Raw genomic sequence first — 17,291 nt, forward strand, 5'->3', positions numbered from 1 at the left:
CCTCTAATTTAGAAAAACCAATGAAAGGCAATCAATATATCAATATTAATATATACATAAATTTGCTGACACCATTTGTTCACAAAAAAAAAAACATATTAAAGGCTCGGCAATGTTTTACTGATTTCAAAAAAAAAGGAAACTTTTTAGAGCACAGGAAACATGTTGAAACCTTTACAGCAGTGAAAATCTAAGTGTGGGCATCATGAAAAAACCTGAAGGCGAAAGAGCGCATTACTATCTATGTGACCGAAGAAAGAACCAAAAACAATTTCAATAATGTTCAAAATATTGGAAATATATTTGTAAAAGTCGTTTAGTAAAGACGAGAATGTGTTCTAAATGTCATGAGTAGCTGAGAAATTCTCTAAGGAACTCGCTTTGTTTCCGCTAACATGTCGAACTTACGTCTAGTTTGTCATTTTTTTATATTTCATTGATCTCAGAAAAATATTCTGCTTTGTTCAAGGTCAGAGCCTAATTAGACTTAAAAAGGTGTTTGTTTTTATTTTTTCATATTTTTCAATTACCTGAAGTAGTTAAGGGTTAACGCTTTTTTTTGAGGTTGAATGTAATCATTGAAAGAAGAGTGTAGTTTCCTTTATCTATCAGAAAATAAATAAAAGTAGGGGCATCCCCTGATTTCATCGTAAAGTGTTTGCATGCCCGAATCATAGCTTAGCTAATATATAGCTACCACACTCTCTTTTGCTCTTCAAATCAATAAAAATCCAAATGACAAGGAATGATTTCAAGTAGCTCTGAAGCATGAGGGATATGTATAGAAAATCAAATCAGCAGAGCTTGATAAACTGTAAGGCCTGAACCACAGTTAGATACTAGACAGCTACCTCACTCCCCCTTGCCCCTCAAGGGGGGAAATCAGTGCGAGTACACACGATTTCAAATTGTTTTGCGCTTGAGCATGAGCGAGATGTACCGAAAACCCGATCAGCTGTGTTTGACATACCGCCCGGACTTGCCAATGTATTGGTGAGATTGGCAAGTTTTTGCTTATGTATAAGTGAATAAGTGAAACGACTTTTTGCTATATGGGTGAGCACGCCGTAGTACCAGAATAGCAAAAGCTCACCGATCTCTCTCTTGCCAATACGATTTGATGAAGATTATGCCTTTTCCTTGTTTAGCGTCTCTGATGTGTACAGATAAGCTCCTGCAAGCACATTTGCAAGTGGGGTCATTTTTGTAAGGGTACTGCCTATAGTATATCTACTGTGGCCTGAACAATGTATTCACAATCACTACCAATGTGTATGGTAGCTGTATAGTACCTAAGTTGTGGTCGGACTGTTATCAACAATTTCCGTTATAAGTGGTTTTCCAAGCGACGGAGTGGGATCAAATCATGGCTGACGAAGTGGCGCAAACTTTGAGGATTGTTAGCGACAGCTATCCTGTTGATTTTATTAGTAAGTTCGCCGAGTTCCGGAGCATGAAACGCGTAAGTAAATGGATTTATTTTCCACTGAGACGAATATATGTACTTTATTACTTCTCTCCTCACAGTTTACGGACATAACATTACGTGTCGGCAACGAGGAATTCATTGCCCATAAAGCGGTTCTCTCTGCGGCAAGTCCGACATTTAACACTATGTTGGATGGTCAGTATTGTATGCATGATTGTTATCCATAACTTTTTCTTACTTCTACTCAATTTCACTGGTGTTTAGATGAGACCAAAAAGGAGGTTGACTTGCCTCACGAAATAACTCCGAAAGTGATGATTGCCATTTTAGACTATATGTACTCTGGGAGATTGCAAATTAAAATGGAATACTTTCCTCTTCTGTTTCGGAATGCTAACTATCTGGGTATGGAGAACTTAAAGAATGAGATCCCGAAAGCGCTACTGGCCCGCCTCAACCCAGGAAATTGCATTTCAACACTGTTTTTGGCAAGTATGTCTGCATTCCATAACCGATTTTATTGCTACAAATTTGATGTTGATAAACTTGAGAGTTTTCTAGGAAGGTGAATTGTATTGAAGTGATGTTCTATTCTAGATTGGAAAGTCTATTTTACTAATTTCTAAAAGGGCCAGTAGCAATGACCCGTTTTTATGATATACACGTTAACTATAGAAAATTGGTATAGATATGTATGTACGACAAAATATCTGTAAGGAATATTACTACTTTGACGTAGTCACATTTGGTATGATGTTTAGTTTTTTGTATCATGTTTAGTTTTTAAACATTTATTTTATTGGGTTGTTTCAAACGCTAACCTTAGGCCATCTGTATTTCATCAGTCCCCATGAGTTAATCCATCAAAAATACGCTGATGAAAAACTGGTGCAATGACGTGGTATAAACAAAATCCGAACCATTTGGAAGTCGTATTTTAATTAACAATCTATTAACAACTGCACTACACTCATCAGTCCAGCCACACTGACAGATTTTATTTGAAAATTCAAATTTTAATCAGTCATTTCCATAAAAATATCCTAGAAGATTAGTTTGTCATATTATAATTTTGGAATTCTGACTGATGCCAGACTGATGACATACTTGTCGCCTAAGGTCAGCCAAACGATAACTGCACGCTGTGCAGTGAGCAAAAAGGGAAAATCTCTATTTTTTTTTTAGTAAAATTTACCTCGCGCTCAATTGATCACTTCGATAAATATTGTACAAAAGCCTTTTAACCAAAATAATTAAAAAATTAAAGTGAAATAGAGGCTAGGATGCAAAGGGTCAAAGGGTAGTATAGGTCCCAGGGCGCAACGTGAATTTGTACCCACGATGGAGCATAAAACCTGGGAAATGCCTTCTGAACCAACACCAATATCTCTACTACCAAATCCTATCTCCACCTCCACGTGGTGACCGCTGGGAGCTCTTTCTTAACGAAAACCTGCAGACAAACATACATGGGCCTCTCCAGACGGGACCACTTTCAACCAAATTGACCACGTGTTGAGTGAACGCCGCCACCTCTCAGCCTTGATGAATGTCAGAACATATAGGGAGGCCAATATAGACTCAGATCACTATCTCGTTGGCATGGTGTTCCGAGCTCGAATAACAGCACCACCCACAATCCCCTCTGACAATCAGGTGAGAATTAACACTGAATCCTTCCACAACACAGTCTTCCGCGACATCTATAAGAGGAAAATGGATGCCGCAATAACCGCAGTCAACAGAGGATCTGGAGATGAAGCATCAACAAATGATCTTCACAATCACCTGAAGAACGTTATCATAAATACAGTTATAAACATACTTGGCCCCAGTCGCAAAAAGAGTCGGAACTGCTGGTTTGAAGATGAGTGTAAGCTAGCAACGGAACCGAAGAATGCTACATTCTCAAAGGACACGGGCGCGCGCGTAGAGTTATCACGAACTCCGGCGAGCGGAGAAGCGTCTTTACAGACGGAAAGAGGAAGCCTGGGAGAACCAACAGGTCTGTGAACTCGAAAAGTACAGGAAGCAACCGCACCAGGCGCGGAAGTTTTACCAATAAGTCAGCAGAATGAAGCCTTACACACCTCGATGTTGATCCTGCCGAGACAAAGAGGGAAATCTGATTTCCGACAGAATGGGCATATTGGAGCGATGGGTTGATACTTTGATGAACTGAACTGAACAACCAGAACATGGAGGTGCCGACGACGACGGACAAATACTGCCACCACCAAGTATAGAAGAAACAGTCCGTGCAATTCATTCGCTAAAAATCATAAGTCGCCAGGACTCGATGGAATTACAGCCGAATTGGTTAAATGTGGAGGCGATCAATTACACCAAGTGGTTCATCAACTTGTGCTCAAGGTGTTGGACAGCAAATCAATGCCTGACGATTGGCAAAGAGGCATTATCTGTTTCGTGCATAAAAAGGGAGATATCACACAGTGCAGCAATTATAGAGGTATCACGTTGCTGAGTACCATCTATAAGATATTCTCCGCTATCTTCCTAGGCCAGATAGCCCCATACGCCCAGAACATCATTGGCCCATACCAAAGAAGCTTCACTCCAGGCATATCAGCAACAGATCAGATTTTCTCTGAGCGGCAAGCGATGGAAAAAGTGTTGGAATATGGACAACAGTTGCACCATCTATTCATCGACTTTAAAGCCGCCTATAATAGCATAGCCAGGATAAAACTGTACACGGAGTACATGAGAGAATTCGGTATCCCGGCGAAATTAATAAGACTGACTAGGCTGACCTTGACCAATGTGCGAAGCCAGATAAAAGCAGCAGGATCATTTTGAAGACCATTCGATATCAACAACGGTCTATGACAAGGGGATGCCCTATCATGCGTCCTCTTTAACCTGGCTCTTGAGAAAGTGATCCGTGATGCTGAGGTAAATGCAAGAGGTACGATCCTGTTTATGTCCACCCAACTACTGGCCTACGCTGACAATATCGACATCATGGGAAGAACGACCCGAAACGTACAAACTGCCTTCATCCAAATCGAGCGGCAATCGAGGCGAGATTTTGGGCTGCACATCAATGAAGGCAAGACAAAATATATGGTGGCAACGTCAGCACCAAAAACGAACCAACCAACAACATCACACCGCACTGGTCAAACGGGAAGAATAAAGATAGGAGAATACAACTTTGAGACCGTTGATAATTTCTCCTATCTAGGGTCGAAAATTTCAACCGATAACAGCTAATTTCTCCTATCTAAGGTCGAAAATCTCAACCGATAACAGCTATCATGATGAAATCCGCGCACGGTTGTTGTTAGCCAACAGAGCCTATTTCAGGTTACAAAAACTGTTTCGCTCGAAACGTCTCAGCATAGGGCCAAAGCTCTTACTGTACAGGACAATGATCTTGTCAGTCCTCATGTATTCCTCGGAGACTTGGGTTCTTAGCAAGAAGAATTGCGAACTCTTGGCTGCGTTCGAGATGAGCGATACCATAGCCGTCCGGTTGTGGATAAAATCCGGCTCAATAGGTTACGGTGGGCCGGTCACTTAATCCGTATGGATGAGGATGATCCAGCCCGGAAAGTCTATAAGGGCAATATTTATGGTAGAAAAAGAAGACGAGGCAGACCCTGCCTAAGATAGAGCGATGGCGTAGGCCAGGATGCCAGAGAGCTTTTAGGGATATCGAATTGATGGACCTCGGCGCAAAACCGGGATGTCTGGAGTTCCTTATTAAGGCAGGCCTAGACCAGATACAGGTTGTTGCACCGTTGATGATGATGATGCAAAAGCCGCATTACTTCGTCGTGATTTTTAAGTTTTTATTTTTTCCCGGTTCTCTCCGATCTAGACGATTAGTTTGCCATAATTTTGTCGTTCAGATTATTCATTTCTTCACTATCCACCTGATGCTAATGCTTTCTGGTAACTACTTGACACAAAGGCCCGTATCGTGTCTATCGATGATTATATCGTCATTGGGGACGATCATATGAGTGAGACAGCAAACGGCAACAAGGGAAAATGGTTTGGCGGGGGGACCCTCAGAACCTAGTATTGGTCAATATACGGTTTTCTAAAAGGTTGTCTCATGTCCCTATATTTTATAGTGGGAAGAACAAAACGCAAACCGCCCATATCGTCATAAGACGCAGCATTTTATCACCATCACTGGCTGTAAGGTCGTTCCATATGAAACCATCGCACCTCAACATCGGCTTTTGATTGTTGTCTTGCGATAAATGACGGCCTGTTCGTGAGAAAAGAGAGTAAGTGATCTCACGCGATTGCCGATCATTACGAACGTTTAAAAAACGTGAAATCCAGCTTAAAACACGATCGAAAAAGCGGCGTACCCGAGGTACCTGGCGTTGGGGTTGAAGGCGTCCAAAATGAAGGACCGTGAGAAGAAACTCTTCTGTCATGTTTCTCACAGATAAAACATTGGACAATTGAGAAATTTACAAGAAAGAAAAGTGCTGCAATCGAAGCGGTCCATGGCAAAGATTTTTATGATAAACTTGACACTCAGGCGGCGGGAGCGATCTGTATTGACTGGTCGAAAACCGACATTAGTTCTGTCGCCATTACCAAATATTACGCAAGAAGTCACTTATGTTTTCATAGCTGATGAACCTTTGCACTTGAGAAAAATGAAATGAAGCCACATACACAAAGAGCCTGAAATGCTCAGAAAGAACATATAACTACCGTTTGTCTAAAGTCAAAATTTGGATTTTTTTCGGGGGCGAATATGGTTCGCACTGATTGAAAGATGTTTTACTTACCACTGATTTTTCATTTCTCATCAGAAAGTGCAAGTATTGGAATGCTCAGCAGTTCGGAACGTAGACTTCATTTTCGTTTCTTCCTGACATCCGAGGCGCAGCAGTTTTCTTCAATTCTCGGTGACAATTGGAGCGCACTGTGTTCATTTTTCCCTTCACACCCTCAATGGTTTATTTTTTTATAAAACCACTGGCAACTTCTCCATAGCCTTCATTCCTTTTATATTTATTTATATAATTGGAATGAGGCTTGTCCCATCAGAGAGGAAGTGCTTCATAGGTGAATATCGGCAGGACATCACGGTCTACCACTTCCATGGTTACATAGATTTTTCGTTTATTTCAAGATACGGACGTCTGGGAAAATTATTAAACTTAATAACTATCGACAAACATTTTTTTCCATTTTTAGACTACTTTAATTGAGCAAGTATAAAAACGTAAGTTCAAATGAGAACTTTTAATTACGTCACCAGAATTCCTACGCAAAGAACAAACAATTGTGAAACGCCACTTCATCCAAGTTGCGGTAATGTGTGAAGCAATTTCATAACGCAGTTCTCCATTGGCTGATAAAATTGGCACGAGATATTTAAATTGCTCTGTTCTGGGCAAGTCACTGCCACTCATAGTAATAGTGCCTGTTTCATGGCGATGGATTGATAAAAATTCTGTTTAATTCAGATTCGATCTATGACGGTGTTGCATGAGGCGATCAGTCCGTTTTCGGACAAGTTGCTCGAGATCAGTTTTGCTATGAGATGCTAGAGTTAGGTAGCTTTGTACTGATGAAGGGGGTAAGTTGCTCCCAAAATATATATCTACACTATAAAATAAAAATTGTAGTTTGGACTAAGCTACTGGTCTATCAACCCTCTATAGATTTCGAAATTCAATGTAAAGAGGGCGATGTTTATCACGGTGTTTCTCCGCGCACTGTTCCGCAGTTCTTGACAAACTCGGCTTGATTCACGATGATTTGAATGATGGCATGAGACAACAACCAGATCGGACGGTAATTTGAACATGCTGATGGACTACCTTTCTTTTTCCATATTAGAACTGTGATACTTTCTTGCCTGTCAGATGGTGTTCTACCTTTCTCAATAGCCCAATTGAAGAATTCACTGAGCTACAGTCATGGGTCCTAGCTCTTCACTTTCCAGACCTCAGAAGCGATGTTCTCAGGTCCTGTTGCTTTGCCTAATTTCATTCGTTTTATTGCTTCTTCGACTTCAGTTGTGCTGGCAGGAGGACTTACTTCAAATGTCGACAGCGCTTGTGAAAGTGAACAAAGTGGATACAGACCTCTCTCGCCGTCCCGAGTGTCCAGTTTATCGTAAAGATCTTTGTAATGGACGGCTTGAGTAACAGCTTCCTGATTGGCATCCTTGTAAATTTGGCAATTGGTTAGCGTTTCCGGTAGAGACGTTTCTTTTCACGGACCTTCCTTTGAACATCGTCATTTCAAAGCCAAGTATCTCGATTAATGTACCGCTTTCCTGACTTGGCGACCCTGAGGGTTGCTTTGTGGATCGTATCTTTAACTTAATATCCGTAATGGTTGGTAATCGCATAAGCAAGATCATTTCTTCTTTCTTTTCACGAAATCGCTTCCTTTTAATGCGCGGCGGACCAATGCATTCCTCATTGTTTTATCGGTGGCTTGATTCGCAAGATGGCAATCAACGGCCGATGTTGAGGTTCGATGGTCTCAAAGGGAACGGCGTTGTAGTCAGTGACGATGGTAAAACGTCGGCGTCTTATGAGAATATAGCCGGTTTGCGTTTTACTGTTCCCACTATAAAATGTAGGAATATGACACAATCATTTGATGAACCATATAGTAATAATTTCAACAAAATTGACTCGCCACCCTCACCACTCTCACTCCACGCTCGCCACTCTCACTCCACGCTCGCCACTCTCACTCCACGCTCGCCACTCTCACTCCACGCTCGCCACTCTCACTCCACGCTCGCCACTCTCACTCCACGCTCGCCACTCTCACTCCACGCTTCAAATCCTTTTTTTCATGTTGCCATCTGCCTTCTCACCCAAGCGCGTTATATGTCGCAGCTTTTGGCATCAGATCATCGGGTTTCTTGTAGAGCGCAAAAATCAATTGCGGACGGTTTCTGCGAAGTCCTCGGTATTTCCAGTGAGGGTGTCAATATTTAGTGTGCAGACACGTATTTGTTTTGTGCGAGCTAATTTCTTACGTCCTGACGCCGTCAATGCGTCAAGAACCCTTGCCCATTTCTTGCCAGGACCGAAGCCTGTCCTATCGCGTCAAATTGTTTTCAATAATATTTAATGCATTTTCTTCGTCGGCCTGCCACGGGACCTGTCACCAAGAGAGATAAGGTAGGATTTAGCATAATGGAAAAACTTTAACTATACTTTATTTATCTCTTTCCCTGATCTCAGCACACTGACTATATTTTATGATTATAGATTGAGCCTGTTTGATATTAACTAATAATAGAGGAAAAAAGCAAATAAAAACCTTTTAAGTTCCCCCTTAAATTTAGACCGTATCCTTATTATAAAATAAAGGATTCATCCTTCAAGGATTTTATCATAATTTCTTTTAATTTTAACTAAATCCAAGGTCCATTTAGTTAAGGCGCCTTTAGACTGTATTGTTTTATGCTGAAAAATTTTCGACATTTGGAACATTTTCAACACTTTATTTTGGACAATCTGTAACTTGTCGATATGTGTCTTAGCACAAGTAACAAGAATTGGAGCCGCATACAATAATACCGGCGGGAGTATCATTTTAAAAAATTAGTAATTTATTTTCAGGGTTTAATTTGGAACGTCGATTTAATAGTGGATATAAGATTCTAATTAAATTGTTAATTTTTTTTACAGTTTGAGTTATATGTTCCTTATAAGTTAAGGAGATTATCTGCATTGTAATCACTAAGGATGTCTGAATTTTCGAGTACATGGTATCCTTTCGGAAATAGCGGTATAGTCTGTAAAAATGGCAAATTATACTTTTTCAGACCGAGCGAAATCGTGATTTCAGCTTACAAAAACTGTTCCGCTCGAAACGTCTCACCATAGGGTCAAAGCTCTTACTGTACAAGACAATGATCTTGCCATGCCTCAAGTATTCCTCGGAGACTTGGGTTCTTAGCAAGAAGAATTGCGAACTCTGCCTGAGATGGAGCGATGGCGTAGGTCAGGACGCCAGACAGCTTTTAGGGATATCGAATTGGTGGACCTCGGCGCAAAACCGGGATGTCTGGAGTTCCTTATTAAGGTAGGCCTAGACCGGATAGCGGTTGTTGCGCCGTTGATGATGATGATGATGAAGTCGTGAGGTAGGGCTGATCCTTCAGGTATTCCAGCTTCAACATCTATAAGCTGTGAAATGTTATCAATGCAGACCTTAAATGACACTCCGCTGAGGAAACTGCTGATAATATCAATGAAGTACGATGGGAAATTCTCTATCGAGTACTTTTTCAACGTCTAGTGACCATAGTTATAAGTTGTTTCCCACTCAGCGATGATTTAATCTGATTTTGACCCGTAACAGCTGGTGGACTTTTAAATGCTTTTGCCTGAAATCAAATTGTGCATTTGAAAATCATTTTTTATTATTAACGTTCCCTAATAGACACTGATAAGTGTATTGATTTTTTTCTACCTAACTTTCGAACTAGCAACCCTGAACCTCTGCCGATCCTAGAAGCATTTCTCTGGGCAATTATTTTTTCCAATTCAGGTGAGAAAGCAACATGCTTAGTTCTATATTGTTCAAAAGATGTCAGTAGATGGTTGATTGCATCTGTAATATTTAATTGTGAAATATCAGCCAGGTCAATATCAGAATTCAATTTATACTGACCAATTCGCTTGCTTGAAGAGAAACATTTATTGTTCGTTAAACAGGAAGAAGTAAAGATGTTAAACATTAATGGTAAATAGTCTGAGTTTAACTCATTTACCAATCCTAAAATAGAACAAAAATGTTGAATAGTACAAATGGCTGAATCGAATTGGATAATGCTTTTTTTGAAAGGAACATAAGTTGGGTCATCCACGAATAAGATGGAGATAAGGTGAGTGAGCTAAGAGTTGTTTTATGTAAAAAATAAATTGTATTATTGATTTTGCTTGAAAATACATTTGAAAACATGTGGTAAGAATATGAATGTCATATTCGATTTTAAACATGAGTAGCCAATGTATTAGCTGTATATTGCGGCAAGTCAAAGTCGCATTTTGAGCCTCTTACTTCTTGTATCGTGCCTTTTTCTTCAAAACGTCGGCTTTATATGGGGCATGTAACACATTCTCATTTTGCTAGCATGTTGTATAAATAGAAGGGAACACTATGGAAACTGGTTTCACCGATTATGATTCGGATTTTGTGCTGAAAGTCACTACTGTCAATACTATAATATAATACATTTTTAAACTCGTTTTTCTCAAAACAACGTTTTTTTTGGGTTGGCGTGGAGGATTAAAAAAAAACACTTGACCATTCGCTTTGAAATTGTACACATTTAAAGTAATAGAATAAACCTCGGAGACGGAGATAAGTGATAAATATGTTGTTTTACAACAGGTTTTTTGATGCCAAAAACCGAAAATTTTGAAAAATCAAAATTTGAATCCGTCACGTTCCCTTAAGATATTACATCAGCTATTGTTTTTCCTGCAGACGCAATAGTAGTGCATACAGATAAAAACTCCTCCAATTAAAAAATTACCCTTTAGATCGTACAGATCACTCTTAAACGATTTTTTAAGGTTTTTTTTGTTCCATAAGTTCCTTTTTTGGGCTAACACTCAAAGTTCAAAAAACAGACGACTGTGATTACGTCTAAGACGGGGGCAACTATCAGAGCTGCCACATCTTTGCTGTGCCCAGGGAAGAGGTGAGCGTCCAATGTTGCCTTTGCCCTGGACGAAACGGTAATCGTCGGCCTCTTTTAAGACAATTTGTAGTTATGATAGGCGTGGCATCTTGATCTAATGATAAATAAAAATAAAATTCTTCCTTTAAGAGATTGTGTTCTAGTTTTTCTACCCAGATGCGCATTTCGGTAACTACATGTTACCTTCATTAGTGGGTTTTGGGCGACAAATGCCAAAAGTTATATACTTATAATCTAACAATTTCGTTTGAAAAGTAATTTGAAGAGCGGGGAATGCACATTTCCTGGATTGGTGTTTAAGCAGGTCTCTGGAGTTTGCCCATCTATAAAGAAACTTTCGTAAATTTGTATGCTTGACCTCTCTCAGTATTTCCACCTCGTCCATTATATCTCTTTCTTCTAAAATATGTTTCGCCACGGACGATCTAATGTGTTGCCTGTTCTGGCGTGTGGCTAGTTTCTGCCTTTTTTAGATGCTCCCTAACTCGGGCATGAACCCACCTTTTGATATTACAAAATTGAGCGGAAATTGGCTATGTAAGGAAGATAATGAGTTTTACTGGAAACAAGTTGAATCAGGAGGTCGTATAGCTTACAAGGCGAAAAATGTGGTAAAAATAACTGCAGTTAATACGGGAAGGGGGAATTGAGTAGTTGTGATGGGTATTGAGTCGGTCAAAGTAATAATAGTGAAAGGAGTGAGCTATCAACAAATAGATATAAAATATTTATTTATATAAAAAAAATATACAAAAAGGTTGGTACTGCGCTTTTCGATGTATTTCTATATCACTTGGTGAAAATTTGATTGAATTTTTTCAGCAATGAGACGAAGCAAGCACTGCACAACTGATTAGCACAGCCTTGTTAAAGAAACTAATTTTGAATGAGAAAACTTACAGAATTGAAGATATCGTGGGCAATCGCAGCATAAAATACGTGAACGCCCTCGCACAATGACTACTAAATACATTAAGTGTGCAGTTAGATACTCGAAGAAGAATCCTTCCGCACCTCCAACTGGAATATAAAGGCAACTTGAAGTGGGGGGAAGCTTAGAAACTATTCCCAGATACCCGCGGGAACACAGGTTAGCAGCTCATAGTCCAAGAAATGAGCTCATTAATAACAAAAAGGCATATGGGCCAAAGCTAAAGTTTACAAATAAGCACTTTGCTTGTCCCACTGAGAAATGGAAACATTTTATGGACTGATAAACTTGAAATCTTGCTACATAATTTAAAAGGATGGCGACTTTACAACGAACGACCCGCTAACTCCAGCTACCCCTCAAAAAACACAATAAAACCTATTAAACATGAAGGATCCAATATTATGATGTGGGCATGTTTTCCCTTTTTTGCTGTTAGTGGTTTTAGAAAAATAAAATTGGCACTTGTCATGTGGTCCGCCGTGAAGGATATAGTTGCCAATATTAATCCAATCAATAATAATCAACTTTGGGAAACCTTAGAACAGGCGTGGACCTAAGGAAGAGTCATCAGCTGCACCAACAGCAGACGAAGGTTATGCTACTAAGTGTTAATCGTTACTATTATTATTTTAGGATTACTTTACCAGCAAATCGTTTGAAATGAATAATTATTTTAATTATCTTTTTATATTGGAAAATGTTGGTATTATTTGTTGACCGTCCATCAGTAAAATAACATTGTAATGAATTATTTTCAGTAGTTTTCTTTCATGATTTTATATTCTATCAAAATAAAAAAAAAACCCCAAATATTCAGTAGACAAAATTATGCTTTTTCTTAATTCCTTCCCCACGATGTACACACTATTATTTTGACCGCAGCTGTGGCAGAAATTCAGATTATTGAATTTTTTATTTGATATGTTGATTGCTGATTGGTCGCTCGGCTGCAAATTTTATTAAATTGCGGGCCATTATGTGCCACCTGGCTATAAGGAGGTTTCGAAATTGCATTATCCTTCACTGTAGTGTTTGTACTCACTAGATGCGAGAGAAAAGTTTCAGGGACTTTGAATTGTGCCGCTGCAAGAAGCTTCCCTTGCCGTTCACTCAATCGTACCAGTTTTTGTTTTATTTGAAGGTAATCACTACGTCTTTTAGATTCATTGTCGGTGGCTATGTGGTTCAGCCCACAATTGGCATATTTAATTCAATCAGGCTCTTTGTCGCTGGCTGCACTGGTGCTCCCCGCTACAAATCATCAGTAGGAGAAATCATGTCCATACATTTAGCAGGAGTAAAAGTTCCATTGAACACTAGTGTATGCATGCTAGCTTCATGCTCTGAGCTCTGAGGGAACTCACTTTAGTCTCCCTTTCTAGGTGGAAGAGGTAAACACTTTTATTCGGGATATCCTTCTCCCGATTTATTGTGTTCACCTCCAAACATGCAATTTTTAACTCCCCCTTCAAAAAGTTCTGTCTGTTTGGCTTTCACTCTTTAGTTCCAAAGATGGAGGACTCAACTCTAAAAGGCGTGTACCCGATGGGGATGTTTGTGAATATTGAAGGGGCATTTGACTGTGCACCCTTCCAAAAACTGTGTGATGATGCCAGAGAGTATGGTGTTCATGAAACTTTAATTAAGTGGATCTATGCTAGGCTAACGAAAAAAATGTTATAACAATGGGAGCGACGAAAGGCTGCCCTCAAGGAGGTGTGCTATCGTCACTTGAGTGGAGTATCGACTCATGATGCGAACTACAAAATCTGCCTTCGGTGTAGAAATACACAAAGCCGCATGGAATTTCAGTAAATCCATATAAAACCACAATCGTATTATTTACAACAAGTCGGGAAACCGGAAGCTAAACCCTTCAGATATGAAAGGTGTATTTCTTTTATAAAGAGATTTGAGTGTGCATTTGTCTCATTAGCATGTAGCACGTAAAATATGCATATATTATGGAAAATATCCACTTTCAAGTGATATTGACATTCATAGTCCTGAATTTGCAGAGAAGCGAGAGTTTTGACCTAGTATAACTTTGTTAGTAAATTCGGCAGAATCATGCTTTATGCTGTAGCCCACTTAAAGGGGGCTTTCCTGTCAATTACTAAAAATTATAGTAATGTACTATTATTAACTTTATTTATTTGGAGCCTAGGCAGCATATAATGGCAGGCCCCTGATTTTTTTCAGATTTTTCCGTTGGGTAGTTTCCGAGAATGGGTTGGTGGTGATCACTTTCAAACCGGCTTCGAAAAGTACTTATCGAGACCTTTCATTTGATACCCCACATGACTATTTTTGATGAAAAAAAAATGTAACCCCCTTTTGCATGTATGGGGTGATGATGTGCTGATATGTTACAACTGTAGCGGATAGCATCACATCCACTAATGGAAATTTTGCGATACATAAACGAATCCGTGAGATTCCTTTAGACGGGGGAACAACTGTAGGGAAAAGGTTTTTTTATTAGGGACAACTCTTGTGTATTAAATCGCAGATATCAATATTTCGAGAGCCAGTTGCTCCCTTCCTTAGTACTTTCAGATTGCTGAGGACAACGGAAAAGTTCGACGTCAAAAACCATGTAACGTCCTTAATCAAAAATCAAAACTTTCACAACTTATTATAAACGTAACAGTTTCCAGTTGAATCTATAAAACGTTCTAAACTTTCAAAATTAATTAAAAATCTTATGCTTTAAATAAAAAAAATGCGAATTTTCAGTAAAAATTCAGACTTATGCTATAAAAAATATTTTCTTTTAACAATTCACATTTCCCACAATTCACGTTATTCCCATTTTCTAGAATTTTTTTGTGAAAAACTGAATAAAGATACAAATAAAAAATTTTCACCATAGATTTACTAATATCTTGAGCGTTCATAGTAATTTTTCCAGCCCGATCGCATACTTCGTTATTGGAATACAAAGCAATTTATACAACCATCTCCTAAAAAGGTGTTTTTTTATTGCCACGTCAGAAGGCGCTGCGATCATCTTCAAGTAAAAATTAAACGGCATTTTAACGTGCAGACTTAACCACAGTCCGCAAACTAGGATTATTAAAACATATTAAAAACTAAATTTTTGGTGGTGTGTTAAACTTTTTTTGTGAATTTTGGTGTTTTTTTGAGGCTTCTTTAATGAATAAAAAAAAACTACTGAATGAATGACAATTATTCTAGTTTGCGGACGGTAGAAATATGTTCTGAACAAGTAGTGAAAATTTCAAAGAATTTCGTTGCATAGATTTTGGTCTATGGTGGCAGCCGATTTTCAACATGCAGTTTCGAGAAAAACGCATTTAAAAAGTAGAATGCAATTTTTAGCCATAAAACCTTAACTGACCACTAATCTGCTATTCCTAGTCTATAAACCTTAAGTTTCTTCAAGAAACACATGTACAGCCTTGGCTTGAATTCTTGTCCTTTCAGCGAAAACATTCGAACGTCATTGGGACCGATAAATACGAGCTTTATTATGGCGATGGACACAAATCTGGCATGTGACTTATCACGTGTTTAACACTAAAATTTCCGAACGACTCCGAATATCAAAAAATCACTTTGCCCATATATTCTACACTATATCTAGATACAATTGATCTAAAAAAATCGATTCCGTGGATCCGACACACGGGATGACCTCATTAATAAGTGGTAGATTTACGCTAAAATGCCAATATTTTAACTAAATAGAGTACGTTGTGAAACCATGTGAATACCATTCTTAAAATGCATTAATCACATAAATGGAAATGACTCATTGTGATTTCTTATATCGTTTCAGCCGAGACTGGACTACGTGATGTGTTCTTAAAGGCTAGGGAAGTATTGGCAAAACAATTTCGGCTGATTTCTAAAAGAGAAATTCAGAAGCTCAATAGAGCACAGGTATAAGGAAATAAATATGTAAATTCAGGACTCAGCCATTTTGTCGTTTCAGTTAGAGTGTGTTCTTAGTATGATACAGCAATCCGGGGGTTACTTCAAATTCCTAGTTATCATTCATTGGATAAAGTATGATGAAGTTAACCGTCCGCAGTATATGTATAATCTTACATCGAAATATATTAAAACTGCGTAAATGCTGAGGGAAGCGATCCCATGTACTTTTCAGATGTATGTAATGGATATCATCAGAACAATATTTTGCTCAAAATTCATAAACAAAGGACATCACAGTTTAGAAATATACTTAACCTAAGGAACCTTAACAGTCAACTTAATCTAAGGTTATAATTGTAGAACCCGTGTCAATAAAATTCCGTAAGGGTGGAATTGTCTTTTGGTGATGGTAATGGAAGTAGATTAGAAACGGCGGAAGCTGTTTTATTTCACTTCGATCAGTGTAGAGGACTACTTTACCTCCCCTGACGAACAGACGGTTGTCACTGGCACAGAGAGGAAGAACTTGGGGAGAAGATTGTACTCGCCACGCTCAATCCTCAGACACTCGGTGACTAGACGATTGGGGTATGACTGAATGGAAATCATCAATAAAATGGAAAATTTGCAATAATATAATGTGGAAGCTTCAAATTATTTTCCATCCCTATATGTTTATTGCTTATTTAATTTGAGTATGGTAACTAAACTGTAGTGGATGTGAGAAACGAAAACTTCACTTGCAACTAAGGATTTAATTATAGGTCAAAGGCAGCATAACTGGGATTCAGTATAGGAGCAAAACAATCTCGTATAATTCAGGGAGCTTTAGTTACCTTGGCATCTCTCCTATTCATCTCCCTCTGTTTCGCCTCAAGTGTAGGGTGCCACTCGGCTCCGCGTATCCTCGCTCTGTAGCATGATTTCACAAGCGAGAGTTTCCTTGTTTCGCTTTTTTGAGGTATATAAACATCCGCTCGGCAGAATGAAGAGCGATCGGAATAACTCCTGATCGCTCCGAGGCGGTACGATAGGCGAACACAACTCGCAGAGCCCCTAGTCTTTGTACTTGCGCTAAGCGCTGGCGGCACACCTTCTTACTGAGGGACTCAGCCCATACTTTAGAACCGTCAAAAAAGACGGACTGAACCGCAGTCACTAGCAAGCGACGCCTGCTGGATAAAGGCCGCCAGCCATCATCCATCCGCAAAGCACCCCGCCGTCAGTTGGATTGAAAGCACCATCCACGTACTGGTAAGCCGCAACATCATTAGTTCGAATCTGGACGTGGAAGTCCTTGAGACGAGACTTTGAGATATTTTTATGTGTGAGCATTT

The 17,291-nt window shown here is 39.2% G+C and overlaps 1 protein-coding gene across 1 annotated transcript; it reads left to right on the forward strand.

Moving 5' to 3' along the window:
• The first annotated feature begins 1,366 nt into the window (after positions 1–1,366).
• LOC119658098 (kelch-like protein 28) lies at positions 1,367–16,153 on the forward strand. Its single transcript, XM_038065363.1, has 5 exons — positions 1,367–1,462; positions 1,528–1,624; positions 1,694–1,921; positions 15,857–15,960; positions 16,013–16,153. Exons 1-5 carry the CDS (start codon positions 1,367–1,369, stop codon positions 16,151–16,153), a joined length of 666 nt encoding a protein of 221 aa, XP_037921291.1.
• The last annotated feature ends 1,138 nt before the right edge of the window (positions 16,154–17,291 follow it).

Source organism: Hermetia illucens, chromosome 5, assembly GCF_905115235.1.
Source record: "Hermetia illucens chromosome 5, iHerIll2.2.curated.20191125, whole genome shotgun sequence".
NCBI lineage: Eukaryota > Metazoa > Arthropoda > Insecta > Diptera > Stratiomyidae > Hermetia > Hermetia illucens.

Excerpts from the sequence above, each read along its gene's own strand:
- LOC119658098 (XM_038065363.1), top strand. The coding sequence starts at position 1,367 with ATGGCTGACGAAGTGGCGCAAACTTTGAGGATTGTTAGCGACAGCTAT. Across the intron at positions 1,625-1,693 it reads ATTTAACACTATGTTGGATG|ATGAGACCAAAAAGGAGGTT; the intron begins GTCAGTATTGTA and ends ACTGGTGTTTAG. Across the intron at positions 15,961-16,012 it reads AGAAGCTCAATAGAGCACAG|TTAGAGTGTGTTCTTAGTAT; the intron begins GTATAAGGAAAT and ends TTGTCGTTTCAG.